The following is a 23,286-nucleotide window of genomic DNA, read 5'->3' on the forward strand; positions in this document are numbered from 1 at the left end:
CTAAAATGGACGGCGGATGTGCCAAAGAAGCGGCTATATAAGTTCCTCCGTGCCGTGGCCCTCCCTTTCCATCCCGCCGGTTCCCAAACCCTAGGTGGTCGATCGCGCGGTTGAGCGGCGAAGATGGTGCGATCGAAACCATAGCCCTTTTCTTCAACGCCCTTTGTTTGGCAGATCTGATCTCGATCTGTTCATCTGTGTTGCAGACTTTCAAGCGTAGGAACGGTGGACGCAACAAGCATGGCCGCGGCCACGTTAACTTCATCCGATGCTCTAACTGCGGCAAGTGCTGCCCCAAGGTATTGCTCCTAGAGATCCTTCCTTTTCTCTTTCTCTTCTTGCCTTGAACGATTTGTTCTTGCCGGTCTTGGCTATTTCCTTGTGTGTTATATATTGGAAGGTTTAGATCACTTTCGGTTGCATTGTACAAAGATCAGATCTTGTCTTTTCTTTCCTTCTTTCTTGTAGACTCCTGTCTTGGTTTCTTGCTCGATCTATTTCTTTGTGTTCGTGCGACTCATCGCTGTTTTTTTTTATCTTGAAGGACAAGGCAATTAAGAGGTTTCTTGTGAGGAACATCGTGGAGCAGGCAGCCGTAAGGGATGTGCAGGAGGCCTGTGCTTATGATGGTAAGATCCGCCCTTCTTGCTGATCCTTGTCTCTTTAGAGTTTGTGTTATCTTTTTCTTTGTTTGGCGCAAACATTAATGTTTTTTTTAACCAAAAGTTGACAATTGTTCTAAGGTTACACTCTTCCGAAGTTGTATATCAAGATGCAATACTGCGTCTCTTGTGCAATTCACTCGAAGGTTGTCAGGGTGAGGTCTCGTACTGACAGGCGGAACCGTGAGCCACCGCCGCGATTCAGGCGCCGGGTACTTCTCCGATGACGATATTCATTCTTATTCTTATGTTGTATTTCTGTAATAGTATTTTCTTTGTTATTATTCTTTTCCCTGTTTTATGTTTTTTTTGGTATATATGCCTGGGTGTTTCTTTGCTCGTCCAAAAATTAGGTATCACAGAAGTTCAATTTCAGTATAACCGGTGTTTTTTATCTTGAAATTTGGCTTGTTAAATTGTTCCTAAAATAAAATTCTTTTTAGGTTCATGATGCTGTTTATCAGGCGAGTTGGCTTTGATTGTTTCTGTATTCTTCTTGAGTAATTTAATTTTTAGCTATCTGTAAATGCTTATTAGCATTATTTGGTTAAATGCACGTACCATCTATGTGAAGAAAGTGATTGTTGGGACAATAGAACAGCCCTAAAGTAGTGAGAAGTCGGATTTCTGTTTACTATTAACAAGTTTTAGTAAATGTTACCAGTGAATTTTTCCATGGAGCATACAGTCGTCAGTTTCCTTGTCGTGTTAACTCAGTCATATTATAGTTGGACTTGCAATTCTTAAATTTAATATCAGTTATTTGATGGTCACTTTATATTTTATGCTTGAACTTTTTTATTTCATGCAGCGAGATTATGTTTGAATTCATCAGATTAAAGAGGAATTAGTATCTCTATTTTCCGTGTAAATCTTAATGGTATTATCCTTGTTAGACCTAAACACATATGGAAGGAATGAAGTGATTTGAAATATCAATTTCCCAATTTTTTTGATACTTGTCATCCAATTTTGGTGGTAATAAGGGGATGGTGTTACAGACACTTTCATATTTTACATGCGAAATCAATTCATGTACTGTTTCCTTGAGTTCTTCCATCTCTTGCCAGTCTGTTCTGGGATGTCAAATTTTTATCAGGGATTCAATTCAACACAGAATTTCATGCCAGCTACTGGCTTAGGCTTATATTATGAATTCCGCTGAAAAAATGGAGGCATCCATTTTGTTTTATGAATTATGGCTGGAAGCAGCCATTTTGTTGTATGACTTAAGGCCTTTTTGATGCCATGTTCTGGTGCATTAACAGATCTAGAAGACGCAAGGCAGTTTCATTTTACTGATTTATAATATTGTAATATCTGGCATTTTTCCTATAAGCTTACAATCCTACTTATGTTTGTTTCAATGAATTCCGTAGTGAGTTTGCATGTGCTTAGGAATATGAGTGGATTGTTAACCGAGGCTTGTGTTTCTGTTTCCCTTCTGGTTTAAATCATTAGTTATTTGCTGAAAATGGAGCATAGAGAATGGGGATTTATTAATGTTGTTTACGTGGAATAGTGCAAGCCTATTTGGCATAATCATTTGCCATAGTAAATATGTGTGATCCAATTTTTTTGGTGTATCAAAATGTCATAATGGTGGGATAGCTTTTTTAGTCGGTGTCACTAAGTTGAGTTAATACATACTCATCCAAAAGAATAATCACTATTTTTGGAAGAAAGAAAATGGATTTAGAGATCCCCTGTGAAATTCTTGTAAGCAGGAATATTAACCCTAGTAGTAGCAAGTGTTGCTCATTCTTTATTACCTCTTAAACCTGTATATGGAATTCTTTCAATATTTATGTATCTACCATAGTTTCAATGAGGCTATAAAACAACATTTAACTTTATGCATCCGTCACAGCTTCAGATGGTGATTCTGATGAAAGTTACCAAGTGAATTATGACTTGGTACTATCTTGTAACAATGGTAAGAGTGGTTCATATACTGTGTTTTGTTTCATAGGATGCAGAGCTCACGGTTGGGTGTTGTTTTTGGCAAGATGTTGGATACGTGTATAATGTATAGGAATTATCGGAATATGAGTAGCAATGTATAGTGTATAACCTTAGGGTGTCTCTAGCGATGTGGCCTTTCGTTGTGTTTTCCTTTACTGATACTTTAGCTGTATCTGTCACCATTTGGATATTGTGGTAACCATGTTTCAGTCTTGCATAATTTTGTGGCAACTAAAATTCTTTTTCACTCCTGATGCAGGATGATCTGGCAAGGCCCGGGCAAGGACCTCGTCCGGCTGGTGTTGGAAACCCTCCCCCCCGTCCATGAGTGCAATGGTTTTCTGATGAAAAAAATCATTATTAGAGCCTACCGAGGGTTTAGGTTGTGCGAACAGTTTCCATTTAAATGTTCACTAGACAAATGGTCTTTTCTGCTGCTGAATTAATGTTACTTTTTGATGGTTGATGAAATGCCTTGTGCTATGTGTTCCCTTTATAAACGTTTTCGTTGAAACGTTGAATTAGTATTATAATTTGGTTGGTACCCTGTCTTTTTCTTTTTGTTGTAGTTTATGATGGTATTGTGACAGAAATTAGTGCTTATTTGGGATTCTCAATGTTTTGTGTGCCGAGCGGCCCGGCCCCACATCGCAAGGAATAATCACACGTGGTAGATTATTGTGATAGCTACTTACGTAAGACGTATTTTAGATTGCATACACGTGCTCTGTCAGAATACATTAGTCTAAATCTACCACGTGTGAGCATTTGAAAAGGAATCGATGCATATTCATGGAAATCCAGAACATTGCTTCGATGAAGCATGCAGTAGATTTGGTACTATGTAGTTTATTTGGGATAGGAAAGAAGAAACAAAATAATGAGAGTGAATGATATCCGACAATTAATTCATATGATATTTACGTGTTAATTCGCATAAGCGAACCTACTAAGTGCGATGTGTTGATCTAGTTGTGCATATAATCATTTGCTTCTATGTAGTTTCCCTGACCCTGTTAGCGATGTGGGAATCGCAAGTAGAGAAATATGATATAATTTGTGTATTTTGTTACTATTATTTTGATATTGTGATTACGGAAAACATAGAAGCTTGTCCATGCCGAAAGCCCGATGAACTAATTTTTTTTTAATTTATAAAATTGAAGATTTTGAATAATAAAATGCATTAAAATTGAATTAAGATACATATGTATATACATATATATCATTAAACAAATACAAACATAAAGAACACGGCAGTTTAGACGTCCCTGTGGTTTTATTAAACGCCAAGCCCTTCACTGTATCATCGTCCGTTCCCTTCTCTTTCTTCCCTCCTTCGATCGCCGATCGCCCTACCAATGGAGACTTCACCGGCGAACCGTCTTCCCGAAGCGGATTCTTTGCCCGACGGCTTCGTGGAGGTCTCCGCCGACCCCCCGTCACCGCCTTCCTCCGACTACAAGGACGCCTTGCTCGATCTCCATCCCTTCGGCGAGCAGCTCGTAGCTTCGCCGGCGGAAACCCTAACTACGGATTTTCTGGTCGATGGGACCGAGAAGCTCGATATCTCGGGCGACTTCTTGACGAGAGGGGACAATGTCGGCGACGGCCCTGATTCGGTTGCGCGGGATGGGATCTTGGAGTCGAAACCGGGCGATGATGTCTCGAAGGAGTTGAGTGCACCCCAGAATGAGGTCCTGATAGGTGCATGTTTGCAAGGAAGAGCCCAAGGGGACGGCCGGAATTGTGAAACGGGTGAAAGATCTTTGTTTTATCTCTTGTCATCTGGCTACTTTCTTTTTGGGTTTCTGTCGGTCTACCTTGCTCGCTTTTCTCCTTGTTACATTTCGTGCATATATGGGAGATAATGTATGCCATGGCGACACTAGAACATATTAGTTAAAGGGAACCTAGTTAAGTTACATGAGAAGTTTCTTAGTCTTTTCATTAGCTACAACCCACTGAGGTGTTTATAAGGCAAATCCACTGTTCTTCAGAGAAATCAAATTAGAAGATCAATCACTGAAAAGTGAATCCGCTATTGATGTCTGATATAACTAGGAGGACTTAGGACACAATTAATAGTAAATAAAAATAGGCCCATCAAAGTTCCATTTATTTCATATTCTCATTTTTCAGACAAGATGATGAACGAGGTATACAAGAATAATAAAAGAATTCTGATGAATAAACTGAAATGAGTGAGATATTTAAGGATTGATCGGTCAAAAGGAGAATATTCCCTTTGTTTTGTCTGTTCGACTTTGGTGTTCATTTGGAAGAACACCAAATTGGTTGTGAATGTTCGGTGATAGACTAGGTGGATTTCTTTGCATGTTCAGGTTGCATTAGGTGAATCCAGGATCCAGAAGCCAGAGGATATATCGATGTACTTTGTTTGATTTTATGGCCCTTTTTTTGAGAGCTTAGGGCATTGGGTGGATGGGCAGGCAGGAAAGATTATTACACTTACCTAGTACCTATTAATTTTAATCAGTGATTCAGCATTGGAGATGATCACAAATGAATGAAATCAATGGATGAAAATTCAACACTGTAAATTAAATGTACATAATTTGGCATCTTGACCACAACACAATGCACATTAAAATTATGTGTTGGTAAATTTTAGTGATACTGGGAAATTTTAGAAGTCACTGATACAGTGCACATTAGAAGCCATGTGATGGTAAATCTTAGTAATACCGGGAATTTTAGCATTCAATGCATGTTCAGTATAATGCAAAATAATATTGATGAGGATAACAATTATCTTGTATCTTAATGATGTAAAGATTGCTTGAGTAAGGCCTTAAATTGATGAGAGTTTTTCTTGCTGCAAACCAATTGTTGAACCAGGTACTGTTCATCAGCTTCATCATCTAAGCCCTTTTCCAATGTCATAAGAGTCTTCCAAAGGCTTGTACTGAGAAATGAGAAGGTTTCAACTTTCAAAAAGGGGCTTGGTTACATATGTGGAGTGACTTCTATAATTTTGCTGGTGCATGTCTGTAATTCTATTGACAAAAATAATGTTACTAAGGAAGACCTTGTAGATATGGTGGACTAAGGAAGGTTTAGCTGAACCTGCTACCATTATAGCTTTTTGTGTAACAGTGTAAGTATGCTGTACATGATTGCTTTGGAATAAAAATTCAGCAGGCTCCATATCATGCTGCAACTATGATGTCTGCAAGTATGGCTCTATGAATTTCTTTACTATCTCTATTGCCTGGTCATGCATGCAGCAACACACTTGTTTCCTTTAATGTTCGGGATGCAAGTAATCCTAGCTATACAAATAAACTGACTTCCTATGGATTTTGCAGAAACTAAAGGCCAGTTGGAATTACATGCCACCAATCTAAAGGTAAGATATATAGCAGCATATGCTGAATGTTCAAAATCATTTGTGTTTCTGTAAAGCTTCAAGGCATGAAGTCGATCATCATGTTAGTTACATGCACATTAGTTTTCCATGTCTTGAAATTGTTAATACTGATCTCACAGATAATGCATCTTTACTCAATCACATAGCACTTCTATTTATGTTTGCTTTCAAATGTGATTTTTTATTTCTCTATCATGTGCAAATTCTTTTGTTACCTTTCACTAGAATATTCTTTTGTACATGTCATTTATTGTGTCAAAATGAAGAAGTTTTAATTCTACCTTCTTATTGCATTGATCCTTTCAATTGTATATTGAAAGAGTAATAGATATTGCTTATAGGAAAATGAAGAACCAATATATTAATATGGTCTTTCTGTAAGTAGATCTAACTTTGCTTTGTTACAATCTTCCAAAAATTGTTTTGCAGCTGTATAAATTGTTTGTATGATGAAGCCTGGCAGCTTGTTAGTTCAAGGCCTTGAACCTCCACTACTAAGCTGTACCCTTTGATTATGTCTATTGTTCAATTAGCCACTTTTTATTAAAAATGGGGGAATAGGAGTTCAAATATTTATCTCTATGTTGTCAGGGCTTCCTTATCATAGTTTTGCGTTATGGCTCAATTTCTATGGAGTTGTAAACACATTATGATTCTAAGATCCTTGGCTGCTGTTTTCGCTTCTGAAACTCTTGTTGTTAATATGTAATAGGTTTTGATTCCTCTTTATTGGATGTAATGGTTTCTATCAATGCTAATGCCTGTAAAATTCACACACACACACATATATATATATATACATATATATATATATATATATATATATATATATATATATATATATATGTATATGTATATGTATATGTATGTATATATATATATATATGTGTGTGTGTGTGTGTGTATTTTTTTCTGAAAGAATCACTTAATATATAGTTCATTTCTATATCTGTAATAATAGGTAGCCTTATATCCTTGTAGTTTGTCTAGGAGTTCAATTCTAGTTGTTCTTTGCAAGACTTGCGTTGAGCTATGTAGGTATGGTGATTAAACTTAGTTCTTCGGTTACTTTGTTTGTTACATCTACTTAAAGTTCTTTTATTCCAAAACAATAAATATGAAAACCAACTTCTTACTTAAAGAATCTTAGGAAAATGTGTGTCGTCATGCTTGCTAATTCATATCATGAAATATATACATTCAGTCTCCTAATTAGTTTTTACACTTTGGTAAATATTATTTTCGAATTTGACCAAAATTCCCAGATATCTGTAGTTTTCAAACAAGATTTGACAGAATTAAAAGAAAAATCAGCCACACTTAATGAGTTGCAACTTTGCATAATTTAGCTTGCAAAATCATATGCAAGATGATTCTTTCTGCTTTTGGTAATATTAGTAGATTTTTCTAAGCATTTTAAATACTTTTTGCATTGTATAAAATATAAATATCATCTTCTACTTGATGGTCTGATGGTCTTTCAGGAAAGCAGTGAAGCAAAACGAAAAGTTGGAAAGCGCAACACAAAGTCAGAGAAAGAACTGCTAGGATTTACTTTAAAATATCAAAAAGTTATAGCAGAGAGAGATGCAGGTTAGTATTAAAAATGCTACATTATATGCATTGTAATGGGCTGACTCATACAAAGTGCAGTGTGGCTGTCCACTAACCATCAACTTTAACTTATAATACACTTCGTTTTTGAGTTTTTTTTATCATTTAATTCACATAAAAAAATTTCTACTAACTATATGCTTGTAAAGACTGATTTGTATGGACCATCTATTTATTGATGGTATTATATTTCTTGTATAGCATTAAGTTATGGGAATGTGAAAAAAACGAGTAAGTTGCATACTTGCATTAAGATATTAGTATACTATCTTATGGATCATTGTTAGAATTGTTGAAGGGGAAAATTGAGGATGTGGAGTATTTCAAAAAATGCACTGATAGAAGCAATACAAATAATGGTGTTTCACAATATGGATAGGGCATTTAAAATTATGAAGTTATAATGGTTTCTAACTTTCTATTAGGGTTTTTAATATCGAATTGTATCGCCCGATATGAGTGGTATATACTGGTCCGTCAGTAGACCGATAAACGGATCACCTGCTATCGGGCGGTACCATTAATATAGTCTTGTATCGGACGATACAGGGTTGTATCGAGCGGTAACGATTGAAATTTCGATCGTTACCGCCTGATACTTAGATCCGGTCTTAAATTCGACCAGGTTACGATAATATTCACGATTCATGTTTAGGTAGAAGACCTTGGAGTCAGCGGCGGCGACGGGGATGAGGTGGGCATCGAGGAGGCGAAGGATGGTGCCATAGATGGAGTCGAGCTCAGACTCGATCCTAGCGCGGTAGCCGCGAATGGCGGCTACGTTGTCACAGACTTGGCTGAAGTTGCATAAGTCACGAACTTAGCTGAAGTTGCATAAGTCACAAACTTAGCTGAAGTTGCATAAGTCGTGAAGCACCATTGTGCTAACTCCTCGGACTTAGCTGCGATTGTCTAAGTCATGAGGCGCCCTTGTGACTTATGCATCCTCAAAGGTTCAACCTAGTTGCAACCTCGTACAGGTCCCGAAGGATCTGTAAAACAGAAAGTTGATTATATTGAAAACGAGCAACGGACAAGTCCCGATGTTTCGTTAAAAGGGAAGCTTTACAAGCAATTCAGCAAGCACTTTGAGTGTAAGAGAGAAAAGAGAGGAAGGAGAAACCAAGGACTTTAGAAGGTAGAATGAATGGTTGCAAGTCCACAAATAACTGCTCACCGGGTGCCGAGTGCGAAGGCAAGTTTCCGTCAAGTTAACGTGCGAACTTGTGAAGATTATTCAACCCCCGACAATATACCGAAGCCCCATCCAGCCCTGTGCCACTCGGGGGGTTCCAGGGTGCTGAGATGGTTGACATTTCGTGTGCAGCTGCAGTGTGCAAAAAATAAGTCGTGACACGCGAAAACAGAGTCATTTTAGGGCAGTTCAGCCTGGCGCGGCTAGCGGTCGTACTGTAGCACTGCAAACTGTCGTTGCTTACATTTTCCAAGCAAAAACACACAAAACCAAGGTACAACATGCTGCCATGTCTCTCTGTACAAGCATGCAAAAGTGACGAACGGTTCGTTGAACGAAGTTGTTGCGGGTGCGCGACGACCGTTCGTGACAACGTGGTCATGGTTTCCGCGACCCTCCTTCTGCTCGATGGAGATGATCCGGCAAGATGCGCGGCAGGCGGCGATGACGTTCTTGTAGGCGACAGAGAGGAGGTTATGCTCCTCCACCGTGAGCTCCTCCCCCTCCCTTGCTACATCGACGACCTTCTCCATGTACTCCATCTCCTTGTAACGCTCTGCCTGCTCTACCAACTTCGCCATGTACCTACTTGTTCGGTGGGGTCCACCAATTGACCTCCTTTTTCAAAATGCTTTGCGTACACCGACAACAATGCTCGCTTAGCTACCCTCCGACAATTGGGAATGACCAAGGATCCACTCGCAGAGCCAACATCTAGTAAGAACAATCTGCATAGAGATCATAAGCGGACCGGTGGATGTCGCGGGTTTCTGGGATTGAAGTTTTTATTTTGATTAGTACGTAATGAAGTCTACGAAGGGTATTAAAAGAGCTCAGCAATTGGAGTAATTAACATGAAGCACACAGAAGAATACTCAAGATTAAAAAGGAATATTGACTTAAAGAATGCTGACCTTTTTGGTAAGAACTATTGTGTTTTTCTATTTTTCAAATATTTTCAGAAGATTTTATGCCTAATTTAGGTATACCGCTTGGTATGCCCCAACGTATCGCTTGGTACACCATACTGTATCGTATCGAGCAAAACTTGATACACTGGTATGGTATGAAATTTTAATTCTTGGTTTCTATAACTAAGTTTAGTTTTCATCTAGTGCTAGATGGTTACAAAGATAAAATTTATGAAATTGGTTTAACTTGTAAATGAAACTATATGGTAGTCTAGCATATCAATGGAGGAGAATTATGAGGTAATATGTTCCTTTTCCTTTTAAAATAGTGTCTCATAATGGAGATCAATCATACATTAGATGGTAACAGGAATTATATGTCTATTCTGGATAGATTGGTGAATGAGTTCATGTCTTCGGATTAATCAGATCTAAGGATGGAGATGCACATCTATGTTGCTGTGTCAACCTTTCTGATCTATGTGATATTTAGTTGTTTATTTGCTTGCTTGATTGTAGCTTCCTCTTGCAATTTTGTCCACTTCTGTCCTCCATGGCAGGTGCATGATTTATTGTAATGAAAGTTAAGGGAGCCGTTGATAAGCTTCAAATATGTTTGTAACTTACATTGGTAAACTCATTTTTTTTCCTTTTCTGCCAACTTCGTTTCCAAATTTGTAAAGGTTAATCATTGATCAGGGATGGCCATTATAACAGATATTCAGTTGGTCATTGAAATACTGTATGACCTCATTTTTCATGTGGCATATACTGAACAAACAAGTTAGTGACAAGTGACAACTGAGAGCACCTTTTGACTTCTCGGCTTGCTATAAGGTGTCTGGGATTTTCTCGTCAGGAAGATTTCAAACATTGTTTATTGTCATTACAATGCTAGATGTACAGTTAATTTCCTAGGCCATCTTGAATATTGAGTTGGTCATCTTACATTCCAGTTAAAAAGTTTTATCGTCTTAATATCCTTTGGTTTCAGTGGCTATATTCCATTCCACTTGCTCTATCCTAAAGCATCCTGAAATAGCTCAAAAATTCCTAAATAGTTCTTAGAACATTTAATCTCTGTAACTGCAGGATGATAAAAGTTTCTGATGCAGCCCGGAGAAAGTCAGATAATTGATGCCTTTTCTAGTGATTTACCTGTCAAAACATGTCACACTTATAACATTTAACTTCAGCCATCATTCAAGTGTGATATCAACATTTGACCTTTTTTCTTGAATGGCTTGTTTGGACATCTACTTTAATGGACTTGGAATTAGAGATACCTGCCAGGCTTATTTGACCATTTACAAAAATGGATTTCCAATGTTAGCTGCTTTGGGTCGTTGACCTGGGACATGTCAGGACCATGGTATGCAGTACCGAATGGTACCGCACAATATGGGCGGTACGTACCGGTCCGATAGCATACCGGTACGCGGACCGCCCGGTACCGCTATAGTGCTACAGTAATAAAGAAAATATATAAAATTGTTCGGTACACTAGGGTGTACCACTCTGTCACGGACAAACTTCTAAACAAGATGTTTGATGTAATGCTTATGTATGTCCGTGTCTTTTGGTATGTTCATACTTTGACTAGCATGTATAGGGACAGCCGAAGGCTTAATAGTCCCATTTTAGTTCGGTCAGTAATGGACCATTTTACCCTTTGTTGTGTAACTGTTCAGAGCTTGTAAAGTCTGTTTATAATTTGCTTTGTCTATGAAGTGTTTTCGGAAATGTTTGCTTGTGGATCCCGAATGAGGCATTTTCTCTAACCCGATCTCTCTTTTGTGGGTCCTAAGGGATATGGGAGGCTTCGGGGAGGCTGACCTTTGCGGACGGACACGCAAGGGTGCCGCACGACTTAGGCAAATCCAGCTAAGTCCGTGACAGCTCGGTATGCCCTGGTGTACCGCTCAGTACACCGGTACCGTACCGTACCGAGCCAACCTCAAAATACCGGTACGATACGGTATTGCATACCTTGGCCAGGACAACTGAAACTTGACTTTTGTTGCATTTATTTCCTGTACTGATCTTTCATCTGCTAACATCCTTTATTTCTGATGTCTAATTTTATTTATATTCTGTTCATCTTTTGTGTGAAATTCCTTATACTGATATCTTTTGTTTGAGCAAAGCCTTCTGTTTCTCCTAGTCACATATCTTATATTTTGAATTTGCTTGCCTCTTGAAGCTGTTGCTGTTCGTGAGCGGCTCGAGTCTCTTTGTAGGGAGCTGCAGCGTCAGAATAAAATGCTTATGGTACATTTTCCAGATTAAGAAGATGAAAGGATCTATTTTACTATTTCTACATGTTCAACCTCGCTTCAGCCTGATTTGACTTCTGTAGGATGAATGCCAAAGAGTATCTACAGAAGGACAGAATATGAGACTAGATTTGTCTACAAAGTTTAATGATGCAATAAAGGTAAGGACTAAGATAAAATATCTTAAAGCTTATATTCTTGTTCTTTCATTGTTATGCAGTTTGAAATGGCTTGTCTTGAAACATTTATTTTCTTTAGGAAGTCATTATCTTGTAGCTAAGTCATTGAAATGCACCCTCTATTGAACATCTGCCATGAACCAGCTAGTTTCTTCTGACTAGATGTTTATGCTGATGACCTATACCATACTTCCAAGACTAAGAAAGACAACTGTTGAATCATGAATGATTAAAATGAACAAAAGAATTCATTTCAAAATATAGTTGCATAGTATGTATATTATCTTCTGTTATGTCTAGACTCTATACATTCTTTGTACTTTATTTTAATTTATCTTTAGTGCCCCATAAAATGAACTAGTTAAAGATGCTACCATAGGCCCAGTGTTATGATGAACAAAGTATGAAATGGAAGGAACTGAATATGAATTATAAAGCAGCAAAAAGAATCTGTTGGAGAAGTAAACAAAGCAAAGAGCAATATCTGTTCCCAGAAACTGAGTGTTGGTTGATTCTTGGATTAGCCTGACTGACCTTATACGAGATAAGTTTTTTCTCTTAATTTCAGTGACAATAATTTTTTTGGCATTTAACAACAAAACTTATGGTTAAAAAGTGGAGATATGATTCATGGATTGCATATAAGGAAATTGTGTCAAGGCTAGGACTAGTTATAAAAGCTCACATTGTGCAAGAAAAACTGAGGCCTGGCAAAGTATCTGCTCGCATTCAGGAGGTGCTCATTGCAAAACCAGAACCTATTTCTAGTATTGTTTTCTCTACTTGTTTTGTGTTTATGTTCTTTTAGTGGTCTAGTCCCTTTCTGTTTCTACTACAAGAAATTCATTAATAAATAGCTTTTGCCCTGTTGTGTTGTAGGACATAAGCAGTAAGCTTGAAGTGCAAAAAGATGAATGCCTTTCTCAGCTCAAGGAAAATGAGATGTAAGATTCTTGGAAATTTCTTTTCAGATCAGGATATCTTACATGATTAATCTGAAGTAGGTTTATTTTTCAGGAGAATTTTCTTTTCATTTTTATTTGGGCAAGAATTTGGTGTCCCGCACTTTCTTGATTAAAATGAGTAACATTTAATTTGCTATAAAACTGTACAAATTCATGCAAGACCAGCACTTAATTTGCATTAGCATAGGCTGGAAGAACTCTGAATGCTTGATGAATGTACTGGCAACCATGTACCCTCTCCCTTATCCTATGGCATACTAGATACTGTGGGTTCTCATCAGCACATGTTCCGACATTTTCTTTTACCAACTCATTTTTTTTTGGGTAAAAAGAAATGATAATTGGTTTCTCTATTCAGGGTTCATAAATTAAAACATTTGAGCCCACATCTAGAAGTCTGGAACCAGACTTCTTAGAGATATTATGTTTTCTAAGCCATGCCTAACCTTCCTTTTCATTTCATTTGGCTTTCTGTCTCAACATAATAATGTGTGTGCATGCTCATGCACATATGTTGTCTGCTCCCAGCAGTAGGAATAACCTCCAAAATTGGGGTGACCGGTATTATATCTAGTGACAACTATTAGCCTAGTATAAGATGTCTGACTTTTAAGATATATTGTGCTTACCAATGCAGTAGTTTGGATGTCCACATGATTGCATCTGTTTTATTTTTCCTTGCTGTTATGCATAAAAAAGTATAGCTTTTAACTCTTAGTTCTCCAAATAAGCTAATATCTTTCTTGAATGAAATGTTTTGATGTTTTTGAAATCCAAAGGTTTCTCATCTATTTTTTTCGATAATCTGTTTATACTCCTGATCTTGATTGTTGGGAATCACCTAGTTTTCTTAACTTGTATGATGCAACTTAGATTCCAACTACCATTGTTTGTTACAACTGCTTAAAGTTTTTGGTTATTGACATAGTTATGTTATAATGATTTGTTCTTTTCAACTAGAACATAATGCTGTTATCTTTCCTTCTTGGCAAATGATTTTTTTATTATTATTTGGCTACTTTGCTTTACAGACCAATTACTTCCTTTTTTTAGGCTGAGAAATAAGTTAAAACTTCTTGCTGACCAGTACTCTCTCTCTGAGCAACATTTTGCACAAAAGGTAAGCTTTTCATGAACTTAGAATCTTCTGAAGTTACTATATTTTAATTTCGGTGTGTAGATAAACCATGACTTTGACTTTCAGACTCACTAGTCTTTTGCCTGGACTATATAAACTATGTTCATACAGTTACAGCAGAAGACGCTAGAACTTCAGCTTGCTGATTTGAAACTTAAGCAACAGGAAGAGAAGTCTGCTAAGGAAGAAACCCAGATGCAACTGTACGCCGAACAAGTTTCACAACTAATGGCCACGGAGAAGAGTTTGCGTCTACAGTTAGCAGCTGATGAAGAAAGATTTCAGCAATTCCAGGTATTTGAATATAAGTATCAAATTTTATTCAAATTATTCCAAAGTAACAATAACAAGTTAGGTATAAATTATTTGCTGGTTATCAATTTGAAGGTCTAATCTAATGTTGACTTTGGTACACAAAAGAAAAAATCATCAGCATATTAGTGCTTGGAGTTAGACTGATATAATGTCATATAGATTGTAATTAGTGTGTCCCATAATTGCAAGAGGAATTTATGTCCACTTTTTGATGCAGGTTGATTTTGCTTTTCTGTTGTCATTTCTGAATAAATCATCAAATTGGTGGACCAATCATTAAACCATACTACTGTTATTAGGTCTCACTTTAATTTGATCAAATCTTAAATCCTAATCCTCTTTTTAGCATGGTGCACCTGTAATAGTGATTTAAAAAGTGCTAGGTGTTAAGGTCTCAAAATGCCTGAGCGAAACGAGGCACTCCAAAATATTAAAATATAAAAAAATATATTTTAATATATTTAAAATATAAAAATATATTTTAATATTTTAAAATATTCTTTACTGTTAACAATAGAGTGTGAGGAGGAGACTGAGGTAAGAAGCTGAGTCACGGTGAGGACTCAGACGTGGATAGGAGGTTGTTGTCTGAGAGCAGCAGCAGTGGTAGCAGAGAGAGGCAACGACAGTAGAGAGCAGCAACACAGGCGGTAGCGGAAAGAGGCAGCGACAATAGTAGTAGAGAGCAGCGACAACGCTAGTGGGCAGTAGCGGAGAGCAACGACAGTGGCAGTGGAGAGCAGTGATAGCAGCAGAGAGAGGCAGCGACAACAGCAACGGAGAGCAGTGACAATGGTAGCGGGAGGTAGCAGAGAGAGGCAATGACAACAAGAGAGGAGAGCGGCAGCGACAACAGAGAGCAGTGACAGCAACAGCGGAGAGAGGCAGCAACGGCGGTAGCAGAGAAGAAATGTCGGCGACGGAATCACGAGTAGGGTTGGGTTTGGGGGAAGTCGCGAGGGGGATGTCACGGATTTAGCTAGTTTTGCCTAAGTCGTGTGACACCCTTACGTGTCCGTCCGTAAAGGTCAGCCACCCCGAAACCTCCCATGGTCCCTTAGGACCTACAAAAGAGAAAACGGGTTAGAGAAAGCGCCTCACTCGGGATCCACAAGCAAACATTTTAGAAAACACTTCATAACCAATGCAAATTACAAACAGACTTCACAAGCTCTGAACGATCGCATAACAAAGGATCCAAAATGGTCCACTACAAATCGTGATCTTCTACAAGTGTCCACATGACATAACATTTATTTACAAGCCTAAAATGATCACCAAACCCAACTAAATTGGGGTTGTTAAGACTTCGACCGTCTCTCTACATGCTGTGCAAAGCATGAACAAATTGAAGGACACAGACATACATTAGCATTACATTAAACACCATGTTTATAGTTTTGTCCGTGACATTCTCCCCCACTTATTCCTTCGATGTTCTCGTCGAAGCCTTTGCCGACACTGCAACTCCTCACCTTTGTTGAGTCTTCAATCTTATACTCCAGCTGCAATGCGTCTGTTGGCTCCCAACTGCTCTCCGCTGCTGTTATTGAGTACTCGAACTTTTGATCCGTCATGATGTTTCAACTCGCCAATGACTCTGACTCTAGTGTGCGGTTGGCTGAGTTGTGTTGATCCCTGTTGGCTCCTGCGGATCCTTCAAATGAATGAAAAGACCATCCTTACTATGCGCCAGTCTCTCAAATGCCTCATGCTGCTTGAACTGGGTGGATGCTTGTTGGAGTTTTAACGAGTATCGCCTCGCAAACTTTAAAGTTTTAGGGTCCTTCCTCTACAAAATTTGTCCATCGACTCTTCTTTCACTTAGTTGCCACTTCCAAGTAGGTTCGCATCACTTCCGCTTTCGATTGACATTCTGTTGAGAAATAAAGCGGATAAGCTACTCTTAGTAGTACTGAACACCATTGGTGTGGATTTGACAACTATTGTCTTCTATTTGGTTTCTTTGAAGGGTCCTTAAATATGTGCAGAGCTCCTCTGCTGGATAGATAAGAGAATTGGGGTACTCGGTTTCGCCCATTCTCTTAAGAGTTGAGAAGACAAAGGTTACTTGACTTCGCCCACCTCCTCGAGTGTTGTACTTCGTGCATCGAGCTAGTTATTGGCCTTCGCCTGCTCTTTGCTCACACTTCTGAAGCACTTGAAGTGTTTTCACTCCTTGCGTTGAGTTAGTTACTGTGATTCACCTTCTCAATGCCATCGAACTTCTAGAATGTAGGAAGTTTTCACCCCAACTTAGAGTAAGTCTTTAATAGTTTTAGTCGCCTCTGGGATTGTACCGTCTTCTCCATCAACCCTACTGCCTACTCCACTGAGTAGCAAATGTACAGCACTGCGTACTGCTTGCTTCGTTCCTTGGTCGTGCACTCTTGCACGACCCGAAGCCCTTCACTTTTGGCTATCTTGATGAGAAGTTCATTAACACCGGTCCTACGAAGTTCCCTGGCCTCTGCCATTCAGCCTTGCCTCGGTACTTGAAGTTTGCCTTTGCATGCTCCACCTCCTCGGCCCCTTTCATGATCAAGCGTTCTCCCTCCATGAGAGTTAAGGATTGATGACTTCACGGAAGTCCCGCATGTGCGGTACCATGGCGCTGCCATGCCTATGACCATACTATCCGTCGCCTCACATCTGCATCCCTTTCTTCACGATCGGTAGATTTGCCTCTGTGGCACTCCTCTGAGTCCACCTCCATTCTAATCGATGCTTGTTTTTTTGGTAGCTAAGTCCCTCTGGACACGTTGTCGCTTCCTCGTCCCTTTCGACCCTCTACTTCAACACCTTTGTGTTCTCCAAGTAGTTCCCCTTGGTCAATGGAAAGATAGACTGCAACTCCCATGCATGGTCTCTACTATCATGTTGCGGGGTTCACATCGATTATGTTCTCTTTAGCTTCCGTGGTAGCAATGTTTGCTTATTCGGTCTTGTCCTCTGACTTGTCGGGCTCCCTTAAGCGAATATGAGCTCTGGAGCAGTCCAACTCTCTAGCCGCTCCGATCATACCTCTGCATGATCAAGTCCCTCTCATGGGACTCACTGGTACTTGCATTCAAACTTTTCCCTCGGCAGTACACAACTCACATATGCTGATAACCAAGGCTTTTATCTGATGCAAAATTCGATGCACGCACGGAAGACCTGCCTCTACGGTACCATGACCTTCACTCTTTGAATTCATAGCCCATTTTGTCGTCGTGTTGTTCATCGAAGTGGAGCTCCTAATAGCTCCCGATCATACCTCTGTATGATATAGTCTCTCACGGGACTAGATTCGTGTGTATCACATTGCCACGAACTGTTCCACCACGATCTGCTGCACCATGTCGCCTCCTGGTGACATCTCCATTGCATTCTGATCCTTATGGGATGAACTCGGATTGTGATCCCTCTATGTGTGGCCTCCGCCAACACCTTGCATGGCCTCTTTCACTTTCGATTGTGTTTGCTCATTTGGCAATCGACCTTCGTCCACCCGCTCTCGGGTCACATCTAGACAAAGCACCGCTCTAGGATAGTCCATCGCCTAGTAGCTCCCGAAGTCCACCGACTTCGCTGAAATTGGTGCACTATTGTCTAGATCCTAGGCCTCTACCCATACCGGCACAATCTCCGCTATGCACCGCTCCCTTCATGACAACTTAAATGGCAGTACTGTGGTATATTCTTTAAGAATACCCACATCCGCGTCCTCTTGCCCCGTGCCAAGGCCTTCTGAACCCAACTTCGCCTCCGTAAGTTGAGTTGCCTCAGTTCCTCCGTCAAATGCTTCTCTGAGGTAAGGTGCATGTGCCTCGAAGCTCCCTTCGTCTTTGGCACCATGCAGGATGAGCCCGCTCCATCAGAATGAAGGACCCATGAAACGACATGATCCCGCACTTGTTTCTGTAAGAGTTCATATCCTTGACCTCTGTCCAAGAAAAGCTCTGTGCCTTCGCTCTATATTCCATGTTCTATGTCGGCTCCCTTCATGTGGCTTGGGTACTTCGCCAAGTTACACCCAAGTTGTTCTGCTCATCGTTTTGTATTGAGTTGATGGCGGCCCTCGCGCCCACCATTCCACGGGTCAGCCCTTCATTGAGTCCGATCTCCATATCGACTCCAAGTGTGCCTTAATTTGTGTTGCCTTGGATCGCTCCCCTAATTGATCTCGCAATGTATCCCTCAATGCATTATCTCAAGCGAGATCATACGACGACTCCTCGTCGCTCGCTCAGTACGTTGAGCTCTGTGGAGTTATTTTGAGGTACTCCTCCTCAACATGTGCGGTCCATTACACATGGTTCTCACTCTGAAGAGCCGAGACTTATCCCTCCTGGATATCTATCCCGTTGGAGCAACTTCTCTCTTCGCTTCCTTCGCTTTGAAAGTTTCGAAGACCACCATCCCCTTGGACTACTTCGCCTTGCTGAACAAACTGTGCATTGTTCTACCTCCCGCAAACGCACTTGCTAGATTGCGACTCCACGTCAATACTGCCCACTACTACACCCCTCAAGGCTTAGCAATATGCTGAACTCCCTACACACTCCAGCCTCCTACGAACGTATCCTTCTCATGCTGAAGAGAAAGTTTTAATGCTCCATGGCACCGAGTTTCGGTCGTCTTGGGATGGCCACGAACACTCAATCGTTCGTATACAAGCCTTTACATGAGTACCGAATTCTTCGAGTTAGCAATTCTCCTTATCTCTGTGAGCTTTGCACAACTCTTTCAGTTGCTGAAAAATCCATTCCACTTTATATGGTCTCATCCTTTATCAAGCGTCTCGCTTGCCTTGAGCACCATTAAGTATGGTTGCCAACGTTGAGCCGTAGCTTAAACTCAGCTATCCCAACCTTTGTGCGCTACGCATTCTTCTCAGCTTGCTTGTCCTCGTGGTGCCTCTTGCGCGAAGGGTTGATCATTCCTCTAAATGTCAATCTCCAAATGCCCTCTCCTCTTAGCGACTCCTTTACCCTACATCTCTATACCTGTTTCCCCCAAACGGTCGTGCGTATTAGCTGCCCTCAACGCAGCCCCGTTAGGTCATCCCACGTTTGCATGCCAAGTGTTTCTATGAGTGCTTGTCCCGCTCTGATACCATCTGTCACGGACTTAGTTGATTTTGCCTAAGTCGTGTGGCACCCTTGCGTGTCCGTCCGCAAAGGTCAGCCTCCTCGAAACCTCTCATGGTCTCTTAGGACCTACAAAAGAGAAAACGGGTTAGAGAAAATGTCTCACTCGAGATCTACAAGCAAACATTTCAGAAAACATTTCATAACCAAGGTAAATTGCAAACAGACTAAACAAGCTCTGAACGGTCCCACAACAAAGGATCCAAAATGGTCCACTGTAGACCGAGATCTCCCACAAGTGTCCACATGACACAACCTTTATTTATAACCCTAAAATGACACAATCTTTATTTATAAGATCTACATGTTGTGCAAAGCATGAACAAACCGAAGGACACGAACATATTTGAGCATTACATTAAACACCCTGTTTACAGTTTTGTTCGTGATAGGGAGGCTGCGAACCAACTAATTCAAATGCTAACGAACAAGACCTAAAAAGTTGGTTCAGTTGCCTGGTTTAAATCGGGCGCTCGCCCGAAGCGCTTGACACTTGGGCTCGGGCGAGTGCCCAGGCGACGCCTCTTTGAAGCATGCCACCTGGACGTTAAACGAGATGCTCAAGCCTCGTCTCGCCTCGCCCGAGTGCTTAGGCGAGTGTACAATGTCACATCTAGTCACCATAGAGTGTCTATGTTTGTGCAAGAGAAGGGTGACATCAGAAGGTTTATCGCATAATAACCATTAACTGATTGGAGCTTTTTCCAGCATGTTTCATGAGTCATAATGGCTCATTCTACATCTATGTTCCAAGAAGAACCTAGCAGCTTTCTTGTCTTGGGGTTATAACATAGCAAACATCTTGAATATCCCTCTAAGAACATCTCTGTGTTCTCCTTGACACGTGAGTTTTCTAGTCCTACAAACTGCCACCTAATTTCTTAGGACCTAAAATTCTTTTTTGCTAATGTTTTTAATTATGAGTATAGGATTTAAGATGGTTGGTACTGTGGCAAAATATGTTCTCACCATGAGAGTTGGTGACTGAGTGAGTATCCATAAATGACATCTGGATGTTTGATGGGGCAAGGGATTAATGCGGCTCTTGCTCTTGTTAACTGGCAGATCAAATGCTCTTTGAACTCCGCTTTATTTTTGCTAATTGCAACGTGATCTAAGCCCTTTACGTTTCAATTCTTGTATCTTGTCAATTTAAGATAATTTTGTCTAGATGATTATCAACAGTATTTTTCATTCTGATGATTAGATATTTTACCTTCAACTGATACAGAACAGAGTAACAAGTATTATTTGAAATTCTGCTTCAGGATGCTTTGTCAAAAAGTAATGAGGTCTTTGAAGCATTTAAGCAGGAGATGGAAAAGGTAACAATGACTTTTAGTGGGTATTGCATGTTGCTGTGGAGAAACCCCTGCATTTCGAATTTATGATTTACCAATATACTTACTCTTGTTCTCTTTTCAACTGAATTAAGTAAAACCTATTGAATATACTCTATGTGACTTGAATTTTGATCAGATGACAAAATTGATAAAGGAACTTAAGAAAGAAAATGAATTTTTAAAGAGCAAATGCGAGAAGTCAGATATTGCATTGGTGAAGCTCATTGAAGAGGTAAGCTGAGCTGGCAAATTATTATTAACTTTTGGTTTTAGTTGTGCTTGATGCATTTGGCCATGATTTATGGAACGATACTGTTTGGCATGCAAAAAATTGGTAAAAAATGGACCCATCTGTACTAAAAAATGGCTGATACCAATGCAACACAATTTTTGCACGTCTCAGCATGAGACTCCCTGTGTTAACTGAAACTAAAGTGTTTGGGCATCATCTTTTGTGACACAACCAACTCTTAACTTGAAGTTTGATCCGATGGTTATCAACTTGTCATGAGTTATCGCATGCCTGAATATTCATTTTCTTTCCATTATGATTTTGGACCACAAGAGAACTTCTTGCATATTTGATTAGGGTCAACATGACAATTGAGGGATTTTCAGCCATAAAAAACCTTTGTGAGAGACATTTTATGGCGGATTTATCTGGAGTTAGATTTCATCATGAAGATTACCCCCTGTTTTAAGGATACTAATTTCTTTGCAGTTTTAAGGATACTACTAATTTAGCTTTCGTGTGATCATGGTTCAAACCAGTCAAACAATATTTGGATCTTAATTATCTTTTTATCTGTTACAACCAATGGTAGTTTAATATTATGCCTCATCAGTGTTTATGATCGCATGCCAAAAGATATTTGAGATGCTGTTCTTATTGTTCTATTCTCCCTTCTGTTTTGGAAGCGCGAGTCAATGAAGAAACAGCTGGAAAAAGTGAAGAACCAGAAAGAAAAGCTTGAATCTCTATGCCGGTCGCTGCAGGCAGAGAGGAAGCACAACTTGGCTAAGACCATCTCAGATCCTGTTGCCGTGCAGCTGACTCCATCAAAGGAAGAAGACTCGTAACGAGTGATCACATTTTGGCTGTTACCACTTGCAAACACCAGTGCTTAAGATCACTGATGCAACAGTTTTTGCATAACATAAGAAGAGCAGAATATTCGTTTTCCGTTTCCTTGAATTATTACAGCTATTTCAGAATAAATCACACGCCATGCAGATTTGTTGCTTCTCTTCTCATCCTCATCCTCGGATGAAGCTAAAAGCCTGGAGGAGGTTGGGTCAGATATCTTCACGAACTCTTCATTGATACGGTTCCTCTTTTCCTTCCTACTCTGTTATTGCCAGGAGATACATGTATTAATTGCATCTCTGTCAATATCTCTATCAGTTGTTTGTGGCACTGTCACCAAATACGTAGCTGTGTCCAGCCAAGACAAAACTAATGATACCAGCTAAAATGACACTCACATGGGCTTGTCTTGTCTGCAATTACTTCCACCCAAAAGTGTCCACCCCCTACCTACTATTGCTTCTTAACAGGTGTCGCCATTGCCACCCAGCTCTGTGCTGGCCAAACTGTGACAGGCCAATCCCTGGACTGCTCTACATAAGTGAGACAAGACTGCTGCTGCTCTCTGCCTACTTTTCTCGGCAGCAGGAGTCTCGTATGGGCCACAGCTACCGCATCGCCATCCTCGTCGCCTCATTAGCCGTCGTGCTCGTCGCTGTGCGTTGCAGAGGTTTGATCACATGAAACTTCCCACTCGCTTACCTTTGATCAATAGTTTGGGCCTGAGATATCTGCTTTGTTTCAGAGACTAGCACTACGGGGTTGTATGATGCCGACTACCGGGGACCGGAGACGCACTCTTCCTTGCCTCCTCCGGAGCTACCCCGGACAGGTACCGTGAGGCTTTCCTTACGACTCCCTATTACTAGGCAGCTACAATCTTAACATCGCCTCGAATCGTTCTTCAGATCCCAAAAACTCGCCGTCGAGGAGAAGAGACGGCGGTAGAACTGTAAGATTCATTTCCTGCTTTCGAATTATTATTTTTGCTTCTTCTTGATCATGACCGAGATGTTCTAATCACAGCGAATACCAGTTCATAGATAGGAAAACGGAGGATGTGTTACAATAAGACGGCTGGGTTGTGGCTATCGAACGTGATGATGA

At 40.1% G+C, this 23,286-nt stretch overlaps 2 protein-coding genes across 2 annotated transcripts; both read left to right on the forward strand.

Moving 5' to 3' along the window:
* Positions 1–3,174, forward strand: LOC103978596 (small ribosomal subunit protein eS26y-like). Its single transcript, XM_009394442.3, has 5 exons — positions 1–126; positions 207–299; positions 545–629; positions 744–874; positions 2,887–3,174. Exons 1-5 carry the CDS (start codon positions 124–126, stop codon positions 2,953–2,955), a joined length of 381 nt encoding a protein of 126 aa, XP_009392717.1. The 5' UTR covers positions 1–123; the 3' UTR covers positions 2,956–3,174.
* Positions 3,175–3,897: 723 nt separating this feature from the next.
* Positions 3,898–23,016, forward strand: LOC135632280 (uncharacterized). The gene is made up of 12 exons (XM_065140710.1): positions 3,898–4,385; positions 5,960–6,000; positions 7,506–7,614; positions 11,945–12,012; positions 12,101–12,178; positions 13,076–13,140; positions 14,215–14,281; positions 14,411–14,593; positions 21,018–21,074; positions 21,229–21,324; positions 22,011–22,849; positions 22,925–23,016. Exons 1-11 carry the CDS (start codon positions 3,989–3,991, stop codon positions 22,170–22,172), a joined length of 1,323 nt encoding a protein of 440 aa, XP_064996782.1. The 5' UTR covers positions 3,898–3,988; the 3' UTR covers positions 22,173–22,849; positions 22,925–23,016.
* The last annotated feature ends 270 nt before the right edge of the window (positions 23,017–23,286 follow it).

This window comes from Musa acuminata, chromosome BXJ3-3, assembly GCF_036884655.1.
Source record: "Musa acuminata AAA Group cultivar baxijiao chromosome BXJ3-3, Cavendish_Baxijiao_AAA, whole genome shotgun sequence".
Lineage (NCBI taxonomy): Eukaryota > Viridiplantae > Streptophyta > Magnoliopsida > Zingiberales > Musaceae > Musa > Musa acuminata.

Coding starts and splice junctions, on each gene's coding strand:
- LOC103978596 (XM_009394442.3), top strand. Junction 630..743: donor GGAGGCCTGTGCTTATGATG/GTAAGATCCGCC, acceptor AATTGTTCTAAG/GTTACACTCTTCCGAAGTTG. Junction 875..2,886: donor CGCCGCGATTCAGGCGCCGG/GTACTTCTCCGA, acceptor CTCCTGATGCAG/GATGATCTGGCAAGGCCCGG.
- LOC135632280 (XM_065140710.1), top strand. CDS start 3,989: ATGGAGACTTCACCGGCGAACCGTCTTCCCGAAGCGGATTCTTTGCCC. Junction 4,386..5,959: donor CGGCCGGAATTGTGAAACGG/GTGAAAGATCTT, acceptor TGGATTTTGCAG/AAACTAAAGGCCAGTTGGAA. Junction 14,594..21,017: donor AAAGATTTCAGCAATTCCAG/GTATTTGAATAT, acceptor ATTCTGCTTCAG/GATGCTTTGTCAAAAAGTAA.